This window comes from Eulemur rufifrons, chromosome 7 (assembly GCF_041146395.1).
Source record: "Eulemur rufifrons isolate Redbay chromosome 7, OSU_ERuf_1, whole genome shotgun sequence".
Classification (NCBI taxonomy): Eukaryota; Metazoa; Chordata; class Mammalia; order Primates; family Lemuridae; genus Eulemur; species Eulemur rufifrons.
The window spans coordinates 255,616,624-255,641,832 of NC_090989.1; the positions used below are offsets into that span (position 1 = coordinate 255,616,624).

The 25,209-nt window shown below is 45.6% G+C and overlaps 1 protein-coding gene across 1 annotated transcript in view; it reads right to left on the reverse strand.

The window, feature by feature from the left end:
- GABBR2 (gamma-aminobutyric acid type B receptor subunit 2) overlaps positions 1-25,209 on the reverse strand; it is a 366,525-nt gene that overhangs the window by 132,357 nt on the left and 208,959 nt on the right. Inside the window, exon 7 of the mRNA XM_069474472.1 lies at positions 12,432-12,668. Coding sequence (XP_069330573.1) covers positions 12,432-12,668 — 237 coding nt within the window. The remainder of the gene's footprint in view (positions 1-12,431; positions 12,669-25,209) is intronic.

Genomic DNA, 25,209 nt, shown 5'->3' on the forward strand with positions numbered 1-25,209 from the left:
TCCCCCTGCCACAGTTTATAAGACTCCATGTCTTTACTTGCAAATTATTGGTTTAGGCAAGAATTTTAGGAAGTTTGAATTCCATTGAGAAAGAAGAAGTGGGGGCGTGTTGCAATTTCATGAGAAGGTGGATCTCCCAGGCGTCCTTCACCCCCTCACTCGGGGCTGGCCATCATGCAGGCGGGCACAGAGTGTCACTTCCAGTGTGTCTGAGTAACCTCTGCATGAGCGCACACAGGCGGGGCTGGCATCCATCAGGGCTCAAAGCCGTGCATCTTGTCAGCTGAAATTTATGTCAGCTGTCTTCCCCTGATCTTAGCAAACTTCCTTCCTGCTTAGCAAGCTCCCGGGCTAACACACCTTGACACACACGGAGGGGGTTCTGGCTTCACACCAAGAGAAATGCACATGGTGTTTAACAGAGCTCTTCAGACTTGTTTTCCAAACAGGATCTGGGTATATCTTTCAGTATTTTTGTCAATCGGGAGGATATCACCAATGTTTAATTATATTACTTAAAAATGTTTGCTTGCTATTTATATCTTCAGCATTTTAAAATGCACATTCTTGGGTTTCTGTATGCAAAGGCAACCATGCCTCTGCTGGGCTAATATCTATTTGGTTAGAGGTAGCTTGCAAACAACCATGGTTTCCCTCTAAAGTTAGCAAACTATTTATGATATCTTTAAAAATTCTTTAAAAATAAATATACAGCTGAATAAAATCAACTCTCCTATAATAAATAATAGCTTTAAAATGATCACATCCACCGGGGAGCTGTGGTTTCATGGGTGCACATTTTCAGTTTGGGATGACGAGAAGATTTTGGAGAGGGGTAGTGGTGACGGTTGCACAGCAATGCAAGTGTACTTAATGTCACTGAACTGCACACTTACAGATGGCTAAATTGGCAAATTTTATGTTATGCATATTTTATCACAATTAAAAAATGATAGGGTTAGAAAGATTGAGAACCATTGTCACAGAAAAAGCTTTACAGTGTGAGGGACCAAAATAAATGGTAAAGGAATTAAAAAAAAAAGATCACATTTAAGTACGAAGTGCCCATGGTCTGTCTGAATGATGAGGTTATTGGGTGACTAATTTCTTTATGGTACTTATCTGTACATTTTACATTTTCTGGACTGGACATGTATTACTTTTGTAATCCAAAATAGAAATGTATATGCTGCTTTAAAAGACATGAATAAATAAGAACATGGCAAGTGAGTTGTAAAATGCCCTCCCGTCCCCAATCGGGAACGGAGAGTCAGATGCAAGGTGCCCCTTCCAGCGCGGGCTGGCAGAACCGAGCAGTGGACAGGACGCACGCAGAGGGCGGAGGCCGCTCGGGAGAGGGGCTGGCCCAGAAATGAGGGGCCCTGGCTTTAGCCTTGGCTTCTGCTTAGCAGGTCCCCAAGGGCCACAGAGTCCCCGCTACCCCCGGGAAGCTGGGTGGTGGATGTGATCTTACTGGTTTATTTCTACGCTGGCCTTCTCTGGCTGGGGTTCTTTTGCCCCCTCACGGAGGAGAGCTTTCGTAGGTGTAGGATGATGGTAAAAGTGGGCATTGAAAGTTAGAGTGCTTGTGTTCAAATCCCAGCTTCTCCATTCACTGGTCCTATGACCTTGGGCAAATTATTTAACCTCTCACACAAAATGCTGATAACAACAGTCGTCCATTTGCGGGGCTGTGCTAGTTTGCTAGGGCTGCGTAACCAAGTGCCACACACTGGGCAGCTCAAACACCGGACATTTCTTATCTCAACTCTGGAGCCCAGAAGTCCGAAATCATTGTGTCAGTGTGGCTGATTCCTCCTGAGAGGGAGCATCAGTGCCACGCCTGTCTCAGCTTTTGGTGGTTGGCCGGCAATCACTGGCGTTCCCGGCTTGTACACCATCGCCTCCATCTCTGCCTCCATCTTCACATGGGGTCTCCCTGTGCGTGTGTCTGACTCCAAATTTCCGCTTTTTATAAGGCCTCTAGTTATACAGGGCTACCCTATTCCAGTATGCCCTCATCTTAACTAATTACATCTGCAACGACTCAGTTTCCAAATAAGGTCACACTTGGGGTACTGTGGGTTGGAGCTCAGCATATGGATTTTTGTGGGGGACAATTCAACCCATAGCAGAGGTTAGTGTTACAATTAAGTGAAATAATATATTTAAGAGCTTGGCATAGTACCCAGCATATACTGAGGACTCGAAACTGTGAGCCATTCCTAGTATCAGTACCTCTGTCATTGTACTAACTGTCACTACAGCCACCATGTCACCAGCTCCCTCGGGGGAGCCTCCTCTTTGTCTCTTTCTTTCAGGGACCCAGACAGAGCCTGCACACAGGGCTTCTGCTGAAACTCTCATAAGATGATACACTCCCCCACACTGCTTTTCTTAAGGAAATAGCTATTTTTTTCCTGACTTGACGAAGTCAAACTTGCAAGCTTTGGAAGGCTAGGCATCAATTCAAACAAATTGCTAAACCACATTATTTTGATCTTTCAAATTTATCTGACAGCAGAAGGAGTAGGTTTCTTTCCTGCGCTGTACATTGTCTGCAGTCATTTGTAATTGTATTTAAATAAACAGGAGAAGGGCAGCCAAGCAACACCTAAGAACACACGATTTTGAGACGCTGCATTTAGAATCAGAAGACTGAGGATGTAGTTCTGAACCAGGTTCATCAATAACGCATCGTGAGACCCCAACATAGCTACTTTGCCTCCCTAAGCTGTAATTTTCTTATTCATTCAATCGACAAACATATTTCATGGACAAAGAGCCGGATTTTACAGAAACCAGGGTACAGAGAGACTTACAGGCCTCACTGGCAAGGGGCTCACAGGCTCCCTGTCCAGCAGGAGGAGGCAGATGGACACACGATTGGCCCAGTGCAGAGGGGGAACCACAACATCCTCCACGATTAATGTGGGGATAGTGGCACCTACTTCCACCCTGCCCCCCATCTCACCTGGTTGTTTCCACCGTGAGTTCCTTGGAGGCAAAACTTTATGTCTTACCCATCCTGCCTGGCCCTGGCCTGGCTTGCTAGAGGTGTTACGGATGCCGATTTAATTAATTGAATATCTAAATGGTTAAGAATATGGACTTTGGGTTAGCCAGATTTGGTAGCCTTGAATAAACTCTGTCACTTACTACCTGTAGGATATTGGGTAAGTCTTTTTTTTTTTTTTTAGACAGAGTCTCACTCTGTTGTCCAGGCAAGTACTATGGTGTCAGCCTAGCTCACAGCAACCTCAAACTCCTGGGTTCAAATGATCCTTCTGCCTCAGCCTCCCAAGTAGCTGGGACTACAGGTATGCGCCACCATGCCTGGCTAATACTTTCCGAGTTTTAGTAGAGATGGAGTATTGCTCTTGCTCAGGCTGGTTTCAAACTCCTGAGCTCAAGTGATCCTCCCGCCTTGGCCTCCCAGAGTGCTAGGATTACAGGCATGAGCCACTGCGTCCGGCCTTGGGTAAGTCATTTTATCTCTGCTGAACCTCTTTCTTTAATCTGTATCATGGTCGTTAATTATTTAAATCATTCATTCATTAAACCAATATTTATCAGGCACCTACCATGTCCCAGGCACCCGGTTCTAAGTCTTGCAGATACAGCAGAAAACAAAACAGACAATAAATAAGTGAAGTATATAAGTATGTCAGATGGGGGCAACTACTGTGAAGAAGAACGAATCGGAGGGGCAGAGGGTGTGGGTGGATGGGGAGAGGGTTGCCATTTGAAACAGGTGGTCAGGGAAGGCCTCACCGAGAAGGGGAAGCGAGGGCAGAGATGCGGCAGGGGTGAGCCGGCCAGATGCAGCGCGCTGGGCGCGGCGTCGCAGGCACTCGGCATCACACAGCCCCCAGCACCAGGCTCTTCTGAGCATCACATTCGAGAATGTGTGAAAAGTGCTTAGAATGCTTCCTGGGATACAGGAGGAGCTCATTAATTGATAGCTATTATTAGCATTACGTGAATAAGCGTAATTGCGTTCAGGAAGGAAGATGAGAGAGACTATAAATGCACTCTGTAAACAGGGCAGGCACACAGCAAGGATTATTATTATTATCGTTGTTGTTTATTACTAGCAATTACCTCTCAAAAATGTTCCTGACAATCTGAAGTCACAGAGGCCCCATCAGCAACTCCCTCTCCCCCTCAGGCCCCGGGATTGATTTGAGCCCCAGAGATGCTGATGGGGAGATGAGAGAGTGGGGAGGGGCAGGTAAAGGATGGGTTTCTCTGCTGCCTCAGGAAGGAATCAGGAAGAGACACCCACCCCTCCACCCCCAACACACACACACACACACACACACACACACGCACGTGCACACTAGGCAGATTGCACGCCTTGTGTGAGTTACCCATGCCAAGTATCACAGGAAGAATTTGGGTGTTACTATTAGCAGATTAAAGAACTCTAAGTCCTGTTAATACTTCTGTTGCCAGTTCTGATTATTTATTGGGTTGAAAAAGCGTTTTTAGTTTGTAGAAGCCTAGAAGGCAACAGAGTAGGAGAATGTGACTGAATTTCTCAATCCTGTGAATTTAATCCAACTGCATTAACTAGAGGTTACCAGTGGTTACTGAGCTTCTAACACGTGTAAGGCACAAGGTAAGGTACGTGGGGATCAGAGCGAGGACAAGCTGTGGTGCCTGCAAACCTGGGAGATGCTAATTCATCGGAGGAGATGAATATGGCTCTCCCGTGGGCCGACGGCAGCAGGCAGAGGTGCAAGCAAAATGCACCAGAGTATGAGGGAGGAGAATCCAGAACCCTCTTACGGGTGTCAGGGGAGGCAGTGGGGGAGGGTTTGTTCTAAAGTTAACACATACAATAACAATTAGGTTACAGTAAAAATTTCCTCTTGAAAATGCTTAAATTTCCTACAAAAACACAAGGGTGTCTTAGACTGGGTCCCTCAGAAGCAAAGCCCAGGACAGGGAGTCACGTGTCAGTGACGTGTTGAGGATGTGTTTTCAGGAGAAACCTGGAGAGGGGAGAGGGAAAATGCAGAGGCTGAGCTCCGATGTGGTTTCTGGGAAGGGTAGCCTCAGCCTCAGCCTCAGCCCTCGGGAGCCCTGGAGAGCCAATTGCACCTGGTGTGGTAATAGTACATCAGTCACCGCCGCAGGCCGTGGGGTGGGTGTAATTCTCAGGCACCGCCAGGCCGGGAGGCACCCATGGCCCAGTTCTGCAGGGAAGGCTGCAGGTGTGAGCTGTTGCAGGGGCACCTGCCGCAACTGGCCGGTGGGCAAACCTAAGCAAACCCCTGAAAGGGGTCCCAGGAGATGTGGGTGGGGCACCAACGGCATCAGCTGCCGTTAGCTTTTGTGTATGATTCGGAGTGGTCATTCTCAGGGCCGCTGGAGCTTGGGTGGCTCTGAGCTAGTCTGCAGGGAAACAGGAAGGAGCTTTGGGAGCAGACGTCTTCCACCTTAAGGTGACTTTCCAGTCCCTAGAGTGAATGGCAGCAGGAAAGAACTCGAAAGTGTGCCTGCGTACAGGCAGGATTTACTTGGTTCTGTTTTGATATTAAACACCTACAACTTTCATACAAGTTAATAGAGTTGTTCATTGTTGAGAGAATTAAACAAGATCATATATGTGCAACAGACAGGCACCTAGTATGTATTCAACGATCGTTTGCTGGATTCAATACTGCATATTGCTTGATAAGACCCACATAAACTGTTCTTTGGAAAGAACTGTCATAATAGCAGTAGTAATAATAATAGCAATGATGACAGTGTAGTTATTGGGCGCCAAACACTATTGTGACAATAACGCTTTGGAAGAGGATCTATTTCCCTCCACTATACAGAAGAGAAAACTGAGGCACAGAGGTAGATAACTTCCCCGAGGTCACACGGCTCTAAGAGGTACATACACTGTGGCCTCTTTTGGCCTGACTTTTCAAATTTTCAATTCCTGCTATAGCTCATCATTGCCACGCCCTGGACAATGGTATATTCTATCTTAGTTTGAGGGTGGGCTGGTTACCCAGAGAATGGAGGGAGAGAGATTAGGTTCTCAAATCGGCTGCCACATTAACTTTGTGTATGGTGCAATTCTGCTGGAACCACCTGGATCTGGGGTATGGTGGGGACAAGTGGGGTGGAAGTTCTGGAAGGGTTTGCTGCTAATTCTTGGCAGCAGACCAGAAAGGCTCATGAAAGAGGGGGCCTTGGAACAGGAAACAGGGAGTGGTATCGGGAGCTAGCACAGGGTCACTGGGACAAGCCGCATTTTCTGGGCCATCCGGTACACACTAAGACAATTTCAGAGCTTCTGACAAGTTCTCTAGTGACAGCCTTGAGTACAAAATCGAGAAACAGGCATAATCATGGTAGTCTGGAAGATGGAGTCACAACTGGCAGAATGGGCCCAAAAGCTGTCAAATCCTGGATTGGTAGAGTTTTCCCTATTTCCGGGTGGAGTTCCTAGAGCTCTGTTTGCACTCAAATTCAACCAAAAAAAAAGTCTATGGGCCAAAGGATGATATCAAATATAAGACACAATTGTGTGGCTGATGGGAAGTCTGAAGTTTAGCTTCTATATTGGAAAATAAAACCAGTACCCCAAAAGATCAGATGGGCAGTAAAGATGGACCAACTCTCGGCCGGGCGCGGTGGCTCACGCCTGTAATCCTAGCACTCTGGGAGGCCGAGGCGGGTGGATCGCTCAAGGTCAGGAGTTCGAGACCAGCCTGAGCAAGAGCGAGACCCCGTCTCTACTAAAAATAGAAAGAAATTATATGGACAACTAAAATATATATAGAAAAAATTAGCCGGGCATGGTGGCGCGTGCCTGTAGTCCCAGCTACTCGGGAGGCTGAGGCAGGAGGATCGCTCGAGCCCAGGAGTTTGAGGTTGCTGTGAGCTAGGCTGACGCCATGGCACTCACTCTAGCCCGGGCAACAAAGTGAGACTCTGTCTCAAAAAAAAAAAAAAAAAAAAAAGATGGACCAACTCTAATAAGATATTCAAGTCGTGTGTGTGTGTGTGTGTGTGTGTGAGAGAGAGAGAGAAAGAGAGAGAGAAGTTCTTTGTTTGGATAGAAGATCAGCTACACAACTTCAGGATCACAGTAGGGCTAGGCAACACTGGATATGAAATAAACAAGCTCTGAACCAATATTGTGGATTCCCCTGGGATGAGGAACCTATTGGCCTTCTTTCACTACCTCATTGGACCTTACTTGGAGCACCTGGAATTACAGCCAAACTGAGTTTGCTCTGCGATATCCTCTTTTTAGGTAAAAAGTTGTTGGTGAGGGGGGAGTGTTGAATTGATGGGGGTAGGGGGAGAGGCAATACTTGAATCTTAGTGGAGATAATTTTTTTACAATCTTACATAAAAACTTTCAGTTTAAGGGACACACTGGCTAAGGCTGGATTCTTCTTCAGCAACAAAAGCAAACAGATCAATAAACTGCAAATCGTCATCTGCTGTTCTTCGTCACCTTGGTGAGATCAGTTAGAAGACAACGGCCATCAGAGGGGCAACGCCCACGCCCAGGGGTGCCAGCCTCTGCTGACAGGTGCCACACTGGTGTGTCCAGACGGGCAGCTGACCGCGACAGGCTGGGCAGAGGATGAAGGATGGTTCTATTACATGGAGGAACTTATGGGTCACCCCTTTCCAGCTGTGATCACTTCTACATTGGGTCCATCAAGGGGAATGAGGGGCGATCACAGGAGACAGTGTAGCAAGAATGGAGCCCTCTTCTCATGGTCAGAGATATTCCCTAGGAGGTTCTTTCCATTTCTCTATGGCCAAAAGCTCTCAGAAGCCTCAAAGCCCCCATTCTTACACTGAAGAACTCTCTGGGGAAAACATGAACTATATTTTCACAGGGTAAAATGAGATTCTATTAATTTAGCCTGTCACAGGCACCACAAACTCAATGCGGTGTCCTTTTCAAAGACAAATCAGAAGAAACATTTACCAAAGGAGGTACGCTGCTGGCCAGAGCCGTCGTATCATGGTCTAACATACCCAAAGGGTTTGCCCACTTTGAGATCTGGGAGGTCATCCCTGTATTAAGAGGCTGGAAACTGGGAAGAATTTAAAAATGATCACCAGAGAAAAATTAAGGCTTTGATTTTCACCTAACAGTTTCAATGCTTAGTAAATGCTCCCAGGCATGGTTTGAAAGGTTATGGTCGCCTGTCGATGAATTTCAGCGTATCTTTGTCAGGGAAGCCAAATTAGAGGAGTCTGTTAAGCGACAGTGCACTGACATGTTGAGTGTTGGGGCTGGGGGGCCGGGGGGCCTGGTATTGCATCCTTGCTTCCAGTACATGGCACAGAAGGAGCACCCATGGTATGGGCACCTTGCAATTATTTATATGAATTTTGCTTACTGGACAGCAGGAATTTGAGGACAGCTTCTGGGTCTTTACTGCCCTATGTAAAACATAGTCTCCCCTTTGGGGACATTGGGCAGACCTTGGATACTGCCCAGCAATTATTCATCTGCCCCACTGGCTGGGGGGCTCTTGAGGGCAGGGACCATACATTATTCCTCACTATACTCCACACACCTAGCACAGGGTTTGCAAAAGGAGTGAACGAATGTAGGAATAAATACATCGCAAACAGGTTTAAATCCAGAGAGAGAGAGTGTGTGTGTGTGTGTGTGTGTGTGTTTAATCTTGAGCAGTTCGCATGGTTGCTATTTAAGAATCACCCAGACTGCTTGCTAACAGGTGAATTCCTGGGCTTTACTGAAAGACCACTGCCTGAATCAGAAATTACAGGGTGGGGCCAGGGAATCTGAATTTTTCATGAAGTTCCCAAGGAGATTCTCGTGCATACAGAAGTTTAGGAATCATTGCCCTAAATGAATCCTGCTGAGCTGCATTCCAACCCTTATCACTTTCAGAAAAGGGGATTCTCAGAATGTTCTGGCCTTTTGAGACCTCATAGTCAATTCTAGCCCGAGTTTCTTAGTAGCATGTTTGGCAGAAGAGGGCATTCCAGGTGGGGAAGCATCCTGAGACTTTTTTAGACCACGAAGCTGACCACTAGCCCTTTGGGAATCAGAGCTGGGCAGCACCCCCAGTCATCCGTGCGCAGCTGGGTACATGGAACCCTATTTTCAGTGTGCTCCCTGAGAAGGGGAGCTGGGGTGCAGCTCCTAAGAAGGTACAACAGAGCTGGGCCCGATGCTGAGCTGGGCCTCCAACCCGGGATGCGTGGAAGAAATTTCTTTATCAACATGCCAACTGGGAACCACAGGCCAGGCTCCCAGCAGAGAGTGTGCACACTGAATCAATTGAAATTGAGTCACAGATGTAATTAATTTAATGTGTTCAAACGATTTTCCATATAGTAAACATACTGAATGAGGGGCACCCAGAATGAAGCGTCTGCCTGAAAGAGGAAGAATGGATGCCGTGTGTGCCGTATAATGAAAACCCTTCAGCAAATGGAAACTGCTTCCATTTATTTCCACCTCCCACGTTCCTTTCCTTTCTAACTCTTTCTTTACAGCTCAGCTTGGCCTTCTGTGGTCTCCTTGGACTACAGAGACACTTTGTATTTTGTCAGAGGATGTCCTTTTCTCTGTGACCGGAAGACAATTTTAATGAAACCTGCCTACATCCCAGTGACAAGCTCATACTAATATGTGACAAAGGGGATAAGGAAGAAGGTAAAACACAGTGCAGCACTGTTTCGCTGTTGCGATCTTTCTCACAAGAGAAGGGAGATGGTTCAGAGGGGGTGGAAGCCGGCCCAGTCTGGCTGCTGTCCCGGCTCTGCCAAACTGTCCCGCCGGGTGCTTTGAAGGGGTCATTTTCCCTCTCTGGACCTCAGACACTCATCTGCACCACGAGATCTTTAAGACCACTTTCCGTTCACATAGTCACTGAGTTATGAGTGACAAACTGGAGCAGGCATAAGTAGGCATCAAGGAATTTCCCGTTAAGAAGAAACTCATCCTCAGGCCATGGAAGGCGTTTCATCTAACTGTGCACCAAGTAGGGATTATGCATTATTCGGCTTAGAGCAAAGGAGCACTTAGAAGGGGTTATAAACGATCTCCAGTGAGATATATTGGGCATCCAGGCAAAATGCCGAGTTCTGGGATTATGAGAGATGGCAAAATGCCTCCTAGACTCTGTAGCTCTCTATTCATCCATTTCAACTTCGGATACTATGAATTCATTCTACTAAACAAGACAAAAAGCGTGAAAAGATGACCCGAATTAGCATGTCCAGGTTTTGAAACAGCCCTGCCACAACGGGGCCCACAGGACCCTGGGCAAATCCTACTCCTCTCTGGGCCTCAGCCTGTGAACTTGTGCAATGAGGAGAAAGGACTTCGGAGGTGTTTTGGGGGGTGCTCTGTCCAGCCTTTCTGAGGGAGGGGTCTCAGGGGCTGCTGCTGGGGAGGGGGCTGCTGGAAGAGGGCACTGAGTAGGCAGGGCTCTGGGTTCCTCCTCTAACCGAGAAGCTTCTCTTTAATCTGTTTTATAATACCAGGTTCCATGTGAGATTTTATAACAAGGAGTTCTGAGGATAAAAAAGAAAAATTTTTTAAAGCTGCTGGTCTGAGGAAAGCTGTTAAAGTTTCCAGCCTGAATCTAGGCTATGCTGTAAAAACGGACTTTGCCAACAACTATATAGAGCCTTTGCTTCTGAGCTGTGGGAGTAGGTGCCCACAGCTTTCAGGCCCAGAGTGGCTCTACTCGGGAATTTCAGAAATCTACTTTTTAGCAAACTCAGCACTTCCCCAGCCCAGAGCAGTGGTGGAGTATGAGTAGAACCCCCTGGAGGGTTTGTTAAAACACACAGGGCAGATGGCTGGGCCCCACCCCAGGAGAATCTGATTCAACGGGCTTGGGGTAGGGCCTGAGAATATGCACCCCTAACAAGCTCCCAGGGCATGCTGACCACACTTTGAGAATGGCTGGCCCAGAAGACAGCAGCCAGTCTCCTTAGCTCCAGAATCGGGCCCCAACCTCCCTTCCCAGCCTCATCATTCCCCTCCCCATTGTCCCAGCCCACTAATTGTTGTCCCCTCACTCTCTGTGCTCCTGCTGTGCTCCTCCTCCCTCACTCACCATACCCCAGCTGGCCAGACGCCAGCCCCCCTCTGCTTGTCCTACCTGCTCAAGGCACAGCCCAAATGCCACCTCTTCCCAAAAGCCTTCCCTGACTTTCTGTGAAAGATCACAGAAACCTTTCCCGGCTCATACAGTTTCTCCCACAGCGCTGAGCACTTTTAACCATCATCATTGTCATTTTTGTCCAGGTCTTGCCCCTGCATCTGGGCCACGGGCTCCAGGACAGGAAGCCCATCCTCCCTTGGCATCCACACCATTGCATACCCTTGGCACCTGCACAGGCCCCGGCCTGCCGGACCAATAGTACAAGCCTGGGCACACTCACATGCGGATCTGCACAGTCAAGAAAGGCGCAGTCAGCTCATCTTGTCCACTCCTCTCAATTCCCCAGGACAGGCTGACTCTGCTCTGACTCTTTGGAACACAGCACAGTGCATTAGCCCACTCAGCCTATCTTCAGACAAATTCCCCATATTTTCTGGGAGTGGAGTCGGTAACAGATACATCATGAGACGTAACTAACGACCACGTGGGGTCCATTACCAGGCAGTAGTGTAGTACGCCGATTAAGAGCTGGACCCAGGTTCATATCTCACTCGCCTCTGATTAGCTAGTCTTAAGGGCTCTGAGCTCCAGGCTCCTCTCCTTTTAGGAGGATAATAACAGCACCTACTTCCAATAGCATTTACTGAGTGCCTACTGTGTGCCTAGCACTGGGCATACATTATTGAGTCTAATCTATATAAAGTACTTAGCACAGTACCTCGCACATAATAAGCACTCAAGAAATATCAGCCATTATTATCATTGCTTATTTTCCCAACTTCCACGCAAGACATGTGTTATTATCCTCATTTCCCAGATGAGAAACTCGAGGCTCAGAACAAGTAGCTTGCTCAAGGAATATTAGCAAGTTGTACTGTGTAATGGGTCATCTTTATAAGTAGCTTGCAAGGTAGGTATTATACCATTTTGTAAATGAATTCTGCAGTTCAAAGAAGGTAACTTGTAAGTGAAAGCCTAGGATTTGAACCTGACTTTGGGTCCAGAGCTCCTGCTGCCCCCCCCCCCCACCTGGGAAATTGTACCTGCCCTGTGTGTGCAGTTAACGTTCTATGCCCTTTCCTGCCCACGAGTCATAGAGGAGCATTTCCCCGGTGTGTCCGAGCACACACGCTGCCTGCCCCTTACTTGAACGGCACTGCAATCCTATGGCCCAGCAGAAGTTATTTCAGTAGTTCAGGAGAACAGATTGCACATCAGAAGCCATGTAACTACCCCTCTTCTTGCCTTGTACATCTCCAAGGGACACTAAGAAAAACAGCCCGGAGGCGTGGGACTGACCGTGACCCCAAAGAAGTTGGTCTCGTTCATGGCGTTGAGAATGATCCTGCCCAGTGTGTGGTCCGTGTAGTTGAAGTCCTGGATGCGCTGGTGCCGGCTGCTGGCGTGCAGGGTCTCCATGGCCCTCTGCAGGGTCTTGGCGATGACCCAGATGCCATCGTAGGCGTACCCGTGGAACTTGCTGGGCCCCACGCCTGACCTCTTGTTGTTGTACTCTCTCTCATACTGCTGTGGAGTCTGGAAAACAAGGGGGTCGGGGGAAACCAAGTTACAGCCGGTAGAACATGAGGTCCCAATGAGGAAACTGATTCAGAGAGGTCGACCTGCTTACAGTCACACAGCTAGTGAGTGGCAGGGCTGAGAGCTGAACCCTGCCTGTTTGGCAGGGCCAGGGAGAAGGGAGAATGCACCCTAACCAGGCCTCCCCAATATTTGCAGGGCCTGGGGCTATATACCCACAGAGGCCCACATGCCATATGTCTAAATATTTAAATTATAAACAAGTGAACAAACTGTTCAATAAAATATTTTCTAGCACCTCGCCATAATAAATATACCTTCCTAATGATCTTGAAGTCCAAGTTTGAATTCTGAATTCTGGGGCTCCTCAGAGCTTCAGCCCGGACACAGCAGCACAGGGGAAGCTGGCCTTGCACTGTGGCCCATGCCCTGCCCAGCCCTCCCCACCCTACTCCACCCTGCAGCCCGGCCAGGCTCAGTCCGCGCCTCCTTCCCCTTCCAGCATCCACGGCCCCCTGACCACTCCAGAGACATGGTTCAGTCTCAAGAGCTGGCGCTGACCTGGGCAAGAGGTTCCCTGGGCCCTGGAGCAGCTCCAGCCATACGGGCAGGGAATTCCAGGCATGACCTAGAAGCTGGAGGGGGTGCAGGCTCCAGGGGACTGGTCCCCATGGCCTTGTGGGTTCTGATCCCTGTGGGGCGTGAGTGATGCCCTCGTAGAGCACAAGGCCCAGGGCAGGTCCCAGCTGCTCAGGTGTAAGGCAGCATCCATCCCTCCTGTCTTTCCTCTTATTTTCCATAATATAATGGTGCCTGAGAATAGCTCGGCACGGAAAAAAGAATTTTTTCTCCCATTGGGCTGAATTTCATAAAAGAATTTCACTGGCGATATTAACATTCTGATTGTGGCCACAAAGTAATGAAACTGCCTTTTTATTCCAGCCCTTGGAACTTGCACTTCTAAATGAATGCCGCCCCTGGGGCACCCATTACCCTCTGCTCCTCCCTGGGCCTTTGTTCAAATCACTTCTGAACTCCTATGCCAGCAACGTCATCAGAGCCCACAGCTTAGTCTTTGGAACTCTCCTTGGGGACAAATCTCACATAGAAACTATAGGCTCATTGTTAGTGAACACCAGAAAGGGCCCTTAGAGACAGTCACAGACGCCTCATCAGTCTACTGCCTAAGGCACAGAGAGGTCCAGAGACTTGCCCAAAGTCACACAGCTTATGTGTATATGTATAGCCAGACTAGCCTCCCATTCCATCTCTGCTACTTCTTTCATCTTTGACTTCTGAGTGTATAATTTCATTTTGAAAACCTCCCACAAGGTGTGTGGGGCCAGGTCTAGCACTCAAGCAAGGTGGGGGAGCGGTGCCATCAAAGGCTGGGTCTTCCCATGGCTAGAGCCCACCAGAGCCAAGAAGCGGAGTCTCTCGTGGGATCACCCACACAGGTGCCTGGGGGGTGAATGCCAAGTGCCTCCAACTGGGGCCCCTGCAGGCAATGAACTCTGCCTGACTGAATGTGAGGGGTGTTCCGGCACTGAATCCATCTCCTCCTTTCTTGTTTCAGGGCCCTACTGGAAGGCTCAGGTTTTATCCTTATTTTCAATTTTCCTTAGAAATGCATCATCTCTAGCCATCACTATGCTGTTCATCGCTCAAACAGAAACTCTTCAAATCTGAGGGCTCTTCAAGGGGACCAGCAGGTCTCTGGCCCAGCTCAGTTCCCTGAGTGTGACTTCAGAGTTAATCCCACCTGTCCCTGCATAGCACGCTCTGCCCACTGGCTTTGGAAACTCTGCGGTCCCCCCCCGGCCATGCTCACTCCTCCTGGGGGAGGAGGAAAGAGTCTGTGACGAGGCTCTCTCACCTTCTTAAACATTGTGGGTCCCTCGATCACATCAAGGCTGCCTGCACCTCAGGGCTTATGCACGAGCTATTTCCTCTGCCAGAAAGCGCTTGGCATGCTACTCTCAGCATTCAAATGTCACCGCCTGTCACGTTTCAGAGAAGGCTTCCTTGACCCCACCCATTCTAAAACCTGGTGGCATTCTTTGTCCACCGGTTTCATCTTCTTTATTGCACTTGTCACTCCCTGCAATTTTTCCACTTGCTTCTTGTCTGTTTCCACCCCCTTCCTCACCACCCCATTAGCATTAAACTCCATGAGATCAGGGATGTGATCGATCTTGATCACCAGAACCCCAAACAATGCCTGCACAGACCTTTTCTAGGCCTCAGTTTCTCTGTAAAACAAAGGAACATACCTATTTGTACGTTGCAGGGCCAAATTATTCTCCTCAAATATAAAAAGTTATAATCCCACTGTGTATGAAAGTACTTATTTCCCTGCATCCTTAACAATAGGTATTTTAATGTTTAACATTAATGCCAGTTTAAGAAAAAAGCATATTTTGTTTTAATTTTAATTGGCATTTTCTGACTAATGATTAGAAGGACCAGCAATCTTTATTTTTTTATACCATATTGCTATGGTGATAGTCATATCTTTTAATGTTTTGTTTAGTGTATCGTTGTTATTTTTCCATCATTTACTACTTGGCTATATTTTCTTTGATTTTTAAATGTGATTTGGGTCTACCTCTCGTTGTTAATCCAGCTATTGGTCATTTTAAAAGGATTAAAAATTACTTGGACGTATATTTCTCTAGTTAATTGCTTTAAGCATAAAAGGGATGAAGCTCCTCTCTCTTCCCCCTCCTGGATTTTGCTCCTATGAGCTTTCTCTGATGCACACGAGCATCTGAAGGCTGGTGGGGTCCCCCTCTTTGAATCTCATTTCTTCAACCTAATGATTACCTTTACATCCCTCTCTCCAGCCTCTCTGAGCAGAACACGATACTGGGGCATCCTTCAAGGTCTCCGTGATTCTCTTAAAGTAGGGGGTGCAGACCTGAGGTGAATATTCCCAGGGAGATCTCAGCAGGAGGTAACTGAGTGCAATTTTTTAACTTCCTTGATATAGTTTTTGTTCTGCTTTGTGGGGACAGTAAGGGGACCAAGATCAAGATCATATTGTTTATTTGATTTGGCCTTGAGTCTAACAAAAGCCCCTATATGTACTTTCCACATGTGCCACTTGTAAATCCATTCCTTTTCTATCTAATAAAACTGTTCTTCCCAGGAATGAGGAGCAGGAGGGGGCTGAGGACACTGGAAATATGGCAATTACCAAATTCCTGAGGGTAGAGTCCTTGGAATGGGACACAGGTGTCACTAAGCCCTGAAAGGTGACCTCATTCTCACTATTTTGGTAAGCATTGAGTTGAAGTCATTGCTACCACATTCTATCCCAGGCCATTCATCACTGTTACCAGGTGACACCAGCACCAGTCTCCCTTGGGCAAAACAATGACAGCAGGAAGAAACATTCTCCCAATTATTGGAGAAAAAGAAATAGTTATTCTTAAAGCCAGCCTCCAATTATTCAGGGCAGAAGAATCTTCCATTGTAAAGCTGACACTGAATGCTGATTAATTACTCATCCTCTGAGGTCAAGTTTATTGTGAGATGCTAAAAGTTTCTGAGAAAATAACTTATATAGATAGTACCAATTGCTGACAGGTTGTGCTCCAGCATATTTTTGAAAGGCAGTTGTTGGAACTTGGAACATATTTTCCCACAGAAACCATGTTATAAATAGTGGTTAGGCTCCCAGGCTAGCCCACACAAGCTTGCTAACCTACAATGTGACTAAACTTTTGGGTTTGTCATTCTGACAGAACCAAGCGGAGTCCTGCTTTCTGGGAGAGGAGAAGGACAATACTCTTCCATATCTCCAGCTGTTCCCCACAGGGGCAAAACTGGCCGAATTTCTCTCTAGCATCCTTTGTGCAATGTTCAAATCGCAGAGTCTCACTTGGAAGGTACACTAGGGGATAGTTTGCTGGTTCCTATGCTCCAGTTTGTAGATCCCTTGGGTAGCTTGGTAAAAATGTAGATGCCAGGGCTACTCTTTGTTTTAGTATGTCAATAAAAATGAGTTAAGTATCTGTGTTTTAAAAAATCTTCTCAGATTTCAAGCATACACAAATTGGTAACCATTGATTAAGTCCCTCTTACCATCTGATTATTGGATCTTCTCAATAGCAACTTCCAGGTGTTTGCTGAAGTCCTTCTTAGACTCCTCCAGTGTTGGGAAGCTCACTATCTATTCAGGCAGAGCCTTCTACTTGGGGAATGTCTGATGTTGAGACAATTCTTCCAGATGCGGAGTTTACATCTCTCTCCCTGTAACTTGTATTTAGCCTGCTACATCTTCTGTGGAGCAGCAATAAACATGTCTGCTCCCTTTTGTGCATGAGAGCCCATGAAGACAGGGACATGCTTCCCCTTTCCCAATGTGGCATTCTCATACTTTTAAGCTAAATAATAATCTCAGTTCAGACTTCCACTCTGACTAAAATGAAAGAGCTTATATCAGACCAAAGCTCCCATGAAGAACATTTAGAAAAGCAGAATAAAATATAAAAATAGCTATTCAAAGGCATCAGAAAGCAACCAGGACAGCCAGAACTGAAGAGCCAACATTCTGGCAAGGAGAGAAATGCTTGAGATGGGCCCAACATTCTTTGCTGTTTTCTCCTTCAGCATTTTCTGATTTGGAAGTAAGAAGGCTAGTTGCAGAAACTGGAAGCACAGGATCAGAGCTTTCAGCAGTCCCTCAGGGGTGGGAAGCCAAAAATTGTAGTTCAGGGCTACAAGGGTAGCAAGACTTGCATGGCCAAGGTCTCAGAGGAGAGAGGACCATACCAAAGTGAGCCTAGTAGTAAGATTGGCATTTTCACTTGAAATATTTGATAAACTGCACAAAGCAAGGGGCTGAAAAGCCAACCAAAAGGGCCAAGAAAACAAATAGAACTGTTTGGAGTTTCACAGTATTAGAAAGACAAAAATTTGAGTCCAGAGCCAATAAACACTCCAGGATTTCAGTTGAGAACACTGAAGGGTCAAACACTAGAAATAAGGGCAAACCAAAATACACTAGGCCTTATAAAAACTAAAACCAAACCTGGAATGATCTCAAGTCTTGATTGGATTAACTGATCTACCATCCTAACTACCTGCTTTAAGAGAAATAAATCTTTTCTGGAGAAAGATAACACTATCTGCAGGCTCTAAAATTTTTCATATACAATGAATTTAATAAAAATGTATTAGGTACATCAGTAATAGATAAATTTTTTTTAAAGAAAGTAAGAAAGAAAAAAGAAAAAGTCGGTAATAGAAACAGACTCATAGGTGATCCAAATCTTGAAGTTATTAGACAAGGACTTTAAAATTTCAAGGTTTATATGCTCAAGAAAATAGATTTAAAAATGCAGAATATCACCAGAGAACTGAAAGCTACAAAAGAAAAAAAAAAAAAAAAGAGAGAAGATGGTGGAAATTCTAAAGATAAAAAAATACAACAACTGAAATTAAGAACTCAATAGATGGGTGAAGCAGCATATTAGACATAGTAGAAAGTAGATTAGTGAATTAAATACAGGTTAGTAGTCAATATTGAGACTAAAGAGCAAAGAGTAAAAAAAATAATAGAAAATAAGAAATGAGCATAAGAGATATATGGGATATGTTCAAAATGTATAATATATGTATAATTGGTGTCCTGGAAGGTGAGGGAAGAGAAAATAAACAGAAGCAATATTTCAAGGGATACTATCCTAGAATTTCCTCAAAGACACATCAATCCACAGATTCACGAAGTCCTATGAAGCTCTGTGAACTCCAATCAAGATAAACACAAAGAAATCTAACTTCAGCATAACATAGTTATGCTGCCAAAGACCAAAAGCAAAAACAAAATCTTAAAAGTAGTAGAGGCAAAAAAGAAAAAAAAAAAAATGCATTACCTTCAAATGAGAAATAATAAGTCTGACAGCTGACATAATAGAAACAATGGAAGCCAGAAGACAATGGAATGACATCTTAATGTGCTGAAAGAAAATTATGGACAATCTAGAGTTCTATACCTAGTTAGTAAACCCCTCAAAATTAAAGGTAAAATAAAGAATATTCAGAAGACCAGAAACTGAGAGAATTTTTCTCCAGCAAAGCCACAGTAAAAGAAAGACCAAGAGAAAGATCTTCAGGTGGAAAGATAATGATCATAAGCAGAAAAAATAGAAATGGAGGAAGGTAGGAAAAGTAAGGGACAGTGTAAATATCTTCATAGATCTAAATGAAAAATGACATCAGGGCCAAAAACATCCAAGAAAATCATCAACAGGAAGAATAAAGATTAAGGACTTATTCTACCAGCTAGCAAATCTTATTATGAAACTTCAGTAATCAAGGTAGTGTGATATTGATTATAAGATAGGCAAACAGACCAATGGAAGATAACTGAAAGTCCAGAAACATGCCCACACTATATGCAGTCATGTGTTTTATGACAAAAGTAGCATGGGTGGTGGGGTGGTAGATTATGGCCTTTTCAATAAATGGTCCTGACTCAATTGGTTATCCATAAAGAAAAAAATGAATCTTCATCTTACTTCATACCAAACATAAAATCAATTTCACGTAGCTTCTGATCTAAAAGTGAAATGTATAACAAAACTTCTAAAAGAAAAATAGCAAAATATCTTCATGAGCTAGGGTGGGCAAAAATCCTTATATAGTACATAAATACACTAATCATAAAGAAGACTAATAAATTGGACTACATTAAAATTAAGAATAGCTGCTCATCAAAATATATCAAGAGAGTGAAAAGTTAAGCCATAGAATGGGAGAAGATTTAAGTAATCCCTATAACCATTAAAGGAGTCATAGCCACAATTTAAAAAATACTTCAACAAATCAGTAAGAAACAGGTAGAGAAACCAATAGGAAAAATGCGCAAAAGACTTGAATAGGCAATTCACAAAAGATGGTATCAAAATGGCCAATAAAGATATGAAAAAAGTTCCCAACTTCATTAGTCATCAGAGAAATGCATATTAAAATGAAAACAAGATACCACTACACACCCACTAGATTGACTAAAATTAAAAAGCTAACGATACCCAAAATTGGTGAGCATGTGAACCAACTGGAACTCTCAATCACTGCTGGTGAATGTGCAAATAGGTATAACCACTTTGGAAAGCTGTTTGGCAGTGTCTACTAAAGCTGAACATATGGCTACCCTATGACTCACAAATTCCACCTCTAAGTATGCACCTAATAGTCATGTGAACAGATATTCACCAAAATACATCCAATACCTAGAAATAAATCAAACAAAATATGTGCAATAATTCTACACATAAACTTATGAAACATTTCTGAGAGAAATTAAAGAAGACCTAAGTAAATGCAAGGATATACAAAATTCGTGAATTGAAACAGTCTATATTATTAGGATGTCAGTTTTCCCTAAATTGATCTACAGAATCAATTTAATTTGAATAAAATCCCAATTAAAATCAGAGAAGGTTTGTGTGTATGCATGTTTATATCGACAACCTGACTCAAAAATGTATATAGAAATGCAAAGAGACAAGAACAGCCAAGATGATCTTGAAGAAGAACTAAGATGGAGGACTTATATTAGTAATTATCAAGACTTATTATGAAGCTATAGAAATTAACACATTTTGGTGAAAAAAAGCTTGATAAATATAAGAGAAAACAAAGTTTAGAAACAGAACCAAATATATGGAGCCATTTGATTTATGACAAAGCACAGTGGGATTAAAGATGGACTTTTCAATAAATGATGATGATTCAATCAGATATCCATATGGAAAAAAAAGAAGAAAAGGAATCTTGATCCTTACCTCACACCATACACAAAATCAATTCCAGGCTGATTATAGATCTAAATGTGAAAGGCAAAACATTAAAGCTTCCAAAAGCCAAGATAGGAAAAGACCTTCATCACCTTGGTGCAGATTCTGTTAAAGGAAAGAATTTCTGTTCATTAAAACACACCATTTAGAGCACTTCCAGGCAGCCAAAGACAATGAAGGCTGTATATAAATTAACTTCCCCAAATCTCCAGAAGCTATACTGAATAGCTTTGTAGCTACAAAAGTTCTCTACAAAATCATACCCTCGTCAATAACTAAAGACAGAGAACATCAAAACGGTAAAATAACTGTGAGTAAAAAAGAGAAAAATTAACAAGTTGCACCTGTGCTTTTGCCCCAACCATGCCCTGGTGCAAGGTATTGCAGCAGAGGCAGACTGAGGACACGGTGACAAAGACAGAAGATGGGAGCTAATTAAGGGTGAACTGGAATAACTATCAGAAGGACTAATCTACCCTAAATCTGAAGATGCTAAAAAAGCATCTGTATTCAGAAGCTGGAGGTCAGACATTCACAAATAGGCAACTGTATGGTGAAGGAAGTGAGAAGAATGGTGACCTCCAGGTGGGTACTCACGGGTACAGCACATGAAGGCAGCTCTGAATCACTACTGATAGTCTTTTTCTTGATCTGCGTGGTGGTTACCTGGGTGGTGTTCTCCTTAAATAATAATAGTTAACCAAAAATTCAAGAGTAATACCAATTCCTTCAGCTGCTTCTTGGGCTATAAACTCTTCATCAGTCTCAGGACTCCTTTCTCCTATCCCCAAGGCTCCTGTCTTGATAAAAGAACTAAAATTTGTTGAGCACCTAGAGTGTGTTTGGCGCTTGGTAAGATACTTTCTGTTGCATAACCTCATCTAATCCTTACAAGTCTGTGAGAGATAATGCCCCAGTTTTACAGATGAGAAACAAACGGAAAGGTGAAATGACTTGCCCAACATCACTGTATCTCTATTAGCTTAAGCTGCAAGTAACAGAAGAAACAAATTATCACTGACTGAAAGATAGTTTCTTTCTTTCTCATATAAAAGATGTCCATGGGAGGTAGTGCAGTGAAGCTATGACAGCTCCACGGTGTAATCAGGGACCCAAGTTCCTATCTTTATGCTCCACAATCCTAGAATGATGTTTCCTTCTCAAGGTCACCTAATGGCCCAAGATGGCTGCTAGAACTCCAGCCGTCCCATCCACATTCCAGCCAACACAAAAGAGAAAGAAGGGCAAGATCCCCCTTTAAAGCAGCCTTTCTAGAAGTCCCATTTAACACTTCTACTTATATCTCTTTGTCCAGACTTAGAATCGTGGCCATATGTAGCACAGGAGGCTGGGAAATGTACATTTTCAGTGGAGTGGCAACACACCCAGTTAAAAATCAGAGTTTTGTTACTGAACTCTGATTTGTTGTGTTACTGAACTTGGAAGGGGGGAGGGAGGAGTGGTATGGATGTTGGTATAGACTACCAGCCATCTGCCAGAGACACCCAGTTGGGAAATGATGGGGCCAAGATTCAGATCTAGCCAGTGGCCTCTCCATGGGTTACCCAGCCCTTCCTTCTGAGCCATGTCCCTCTGCCACCTCTCCCCAGTGACGTGAATGCCCGGGGGAGGAGGAGGACAGGAGCGCTGCGGGAGGGTGGGGGCAGAGGCAGCAGGGCTGTGAAGCTGGACTCCCTGGGGAGCTCTCCTATTTTTCCATGGCCTTCCGTTCCCCCACTCTAGAGCCCAGGGCTTCCCTAAAACTCCAGGTTCTTTGTCACAGAGCTCACAGCACAGCGGTGACGAGATGGGTGCATCTTTTCATGGGTCATTGGCTGTAAGTCGAAGATCAGAAACACACTAGATTTGTGTTTCCTTCAGTTTTGCCATGTTAAAAAAACAATCACATGCAGTCGCAGAAGTTTCTTTCCAGAAAACATTACAGAATCTTCCAAAGGATAGGCCTGTGCCTTTGATGGAGGGCTGGGGCCATCCCTGAGGTCCCCGCTGATTCCAGGGCTCTCAGCGGCTCCAGCTGGGGTCTTGGCCCAGCACGGGGTTTCAGCAGGGGAACAGCAACAGCGGAAGAAGGTCCTTAGCAGAGAGGCCGAGCCGTCACCAGAGAAATCAGGCCAGAATTGTAAATGCTCACAGTGGAAACAAACCTAACGGGACTTGAAAAATGGAAGTTGACATTTGAAATCACCAATGTCAACAGTCATTTTGCAGGAGAAGAACAGTGATGGGGAACCTCAACGAAGAGAAAGAGCTGGACGTCAGAGCCCAAAGCAAGTGCCCAGGGGCATCTTCGTGCGGTTCCGGAAGACTGGACTCCAAACGTGCTCAGGGAAGCCTGAAGCTCTGCACTTGCGCCAGCGCGGGAAGCTCCAACAGCAAAGGACTGAAGACTGTGCTTCGGGAGGGAGTCCCTGGCCTTGTCACCCCTCCTACCAGCAAACTCCCGGCACCCACGAGTGGGCTGGGGACAACTTGACGCTAGAGACAGGTGTATAAAGGAGGGAACCTCCTAGAATACATCCAGCCGGGGCCACTATGCTGCCCGTTTCCGTGACTTTGTCTACCAGGAGTCACCTGTATCCTGAGAGATCCCGGGGTTTCAGATGATAGCCACGCCACACAGTGTGCTGTAATATAATAATCCTTACTGTGTTGACACAGAGTCAGAGAACTGGGCTGCGAGAGGACCCTAGGAGTTACCTGGTCCAAATCTCTCTTTTTCAGTGGGGGCAACTGAGGCCCAGGGAGCCAGAGTGACCTGCTGAGGTAGCAGACTAATCGGTGTGAACGCAGGGTCAGCACCAGATCCCCTGGTCACCACACCGTGTGCTCCTGCGTGCCACTTACAACAGGGGCCTGCCGAGACGTCACAGCAGAGCTGCGGGTGCCTTCCTAATCATGTCCCAGGCTAGAGGAGCAGAGGGGAAGGGCCAGAGTGGGATGAGGAGTCCTGGCCTCAAGTCCTGGGTCTGCCCTGACCTGCTGGGTGACTGCGTTCGATTCCTAGGGCGGCCAAGAACTTTCCACAAACGGGGTGGCTTAAAACAACGGAAATTTAGTCTTTCACAGTTCTGGAGGCCAGACATCTGAAGTCAAAGCGTCGCCAGGGCTGGCTCCTTCTGGAAGCTCTGAGGGAGACTCCTCCATGCCATGCCTCTCTCCCAGCCTCTGGTGGCTGCCGGCAATCCTTGGCATTCCTTGTTTTGTAGACACATCACTCCAATCGCCGCCTCCTCACACGGCCTCCTCCTCTGTCTGTCAAATCTCTCTCTGTCTTAGAAAGGAACCTGTCACTGGATGTAGGGCCTGCCCAGGGAAGCCAGGAAAATCTCATCATGAGAGCCTGAAGCTAATTGCATCCGCAAAAACCCCTTTCCCAAATAAGGTCACGTTCACAGGTTCCAAGGGTTAAAACACGGACGTGTCTTTTTAGGAGCCACTGTTCAACCCACTGCAGTGATCTTGGGATGTCCCTTCCCCTCTCTGGCCCTTAGTTTCCCCATTTGTGAAATGGTGAGGAAGGCAAGAGCCCGTCTACTTGCTGTGGTTTTACAAGTGTTTGTCTTCATGGACACTGGTGGGTCCCAACATCCAGGCAGCAGCCAGTGCCACACTGACCATGGCCCCGAGAAGTTAGGCACAGAGCAAATTCAAACTTAAGAAACATTTCTGGACTCTCTAGAACTTCCTTTGGCCAGAGACTTCTGAAAGCTCTTGGGGGAAGTTGGCTTGTGGTCAGACCACCATAGGAATGCTTTACTCAACTCTGAGCCCTACTCCTCCAGGAGAGAATGTTCAACAAGAGCAAGTACAACAAGAGGACAGGCTGAGTGTGGGGAGGGGTTTGACAAATACGGCTGGGCTAGTGCTGGGGTGAGGCAAATAAAGCACTAACTTCAGGTGCAAAAATTAAGGAGGAGCCAAAATACCTCAGTAATCAAGATAAAACATATTTTAGTGCCATATTTAAAAAAAATCAAAACTAACGCAAAAAAATTCATCATGAACAAAATATCAAAATTTTAAATAAAGATAGAATCCAACCCTACACTTGCATGACTCACCTCACTCTAATCCCGGTCCTGTGGTTCCTGTCTTTATTTAAAATTTTGATAATTTGTTCATCGTGGATTTTTTTTTTGCATTAAATTTGATTTTTTAAAAAAATCACATTAACATAGTTTGTTTAATCTTGATTACTGAGGTTTTGGGCACTCCTTCCATTTGGTACTTAGCCCTGGGCTCGTGAGTTATAGCTGGAGGGATGGGGGCTATTTAGCCTGGAGAAGGGATGCCTCTGAGGATGCGGTCACTGCCCCCAAATCTCTGAATGACTGTGTGGGTCAGCGGGGCCAATAGGACTGAGTGGCCCCAGACGAACCTGAGGGGGTGGAAATTAAGGGACAAACAGTGAGCTCTCTGCTACTGAGACTGTGATGGGAGGCCAGACTAGATAATTTCTTGGAGCAACCCTAATACCCTCTGATTCCAACGGGCAGAGAAGCTGCAGATGTCCCTGTGTAACCCCAATCACCTTGTAACCACGGGGGAACATAAGAAATGTTGCCTCTTGCTTCAAAGACCGCGGGCACAGGAATTGGGTCTTCTGGCTCGGAAGCCACTGTGATTGAGGGCCCTGCCCCATCTTGGGGGACTCATGCATGGGTTTCACACAACTGTGGGGTGAAGAGAACAGCATCAAGATGTCCCAT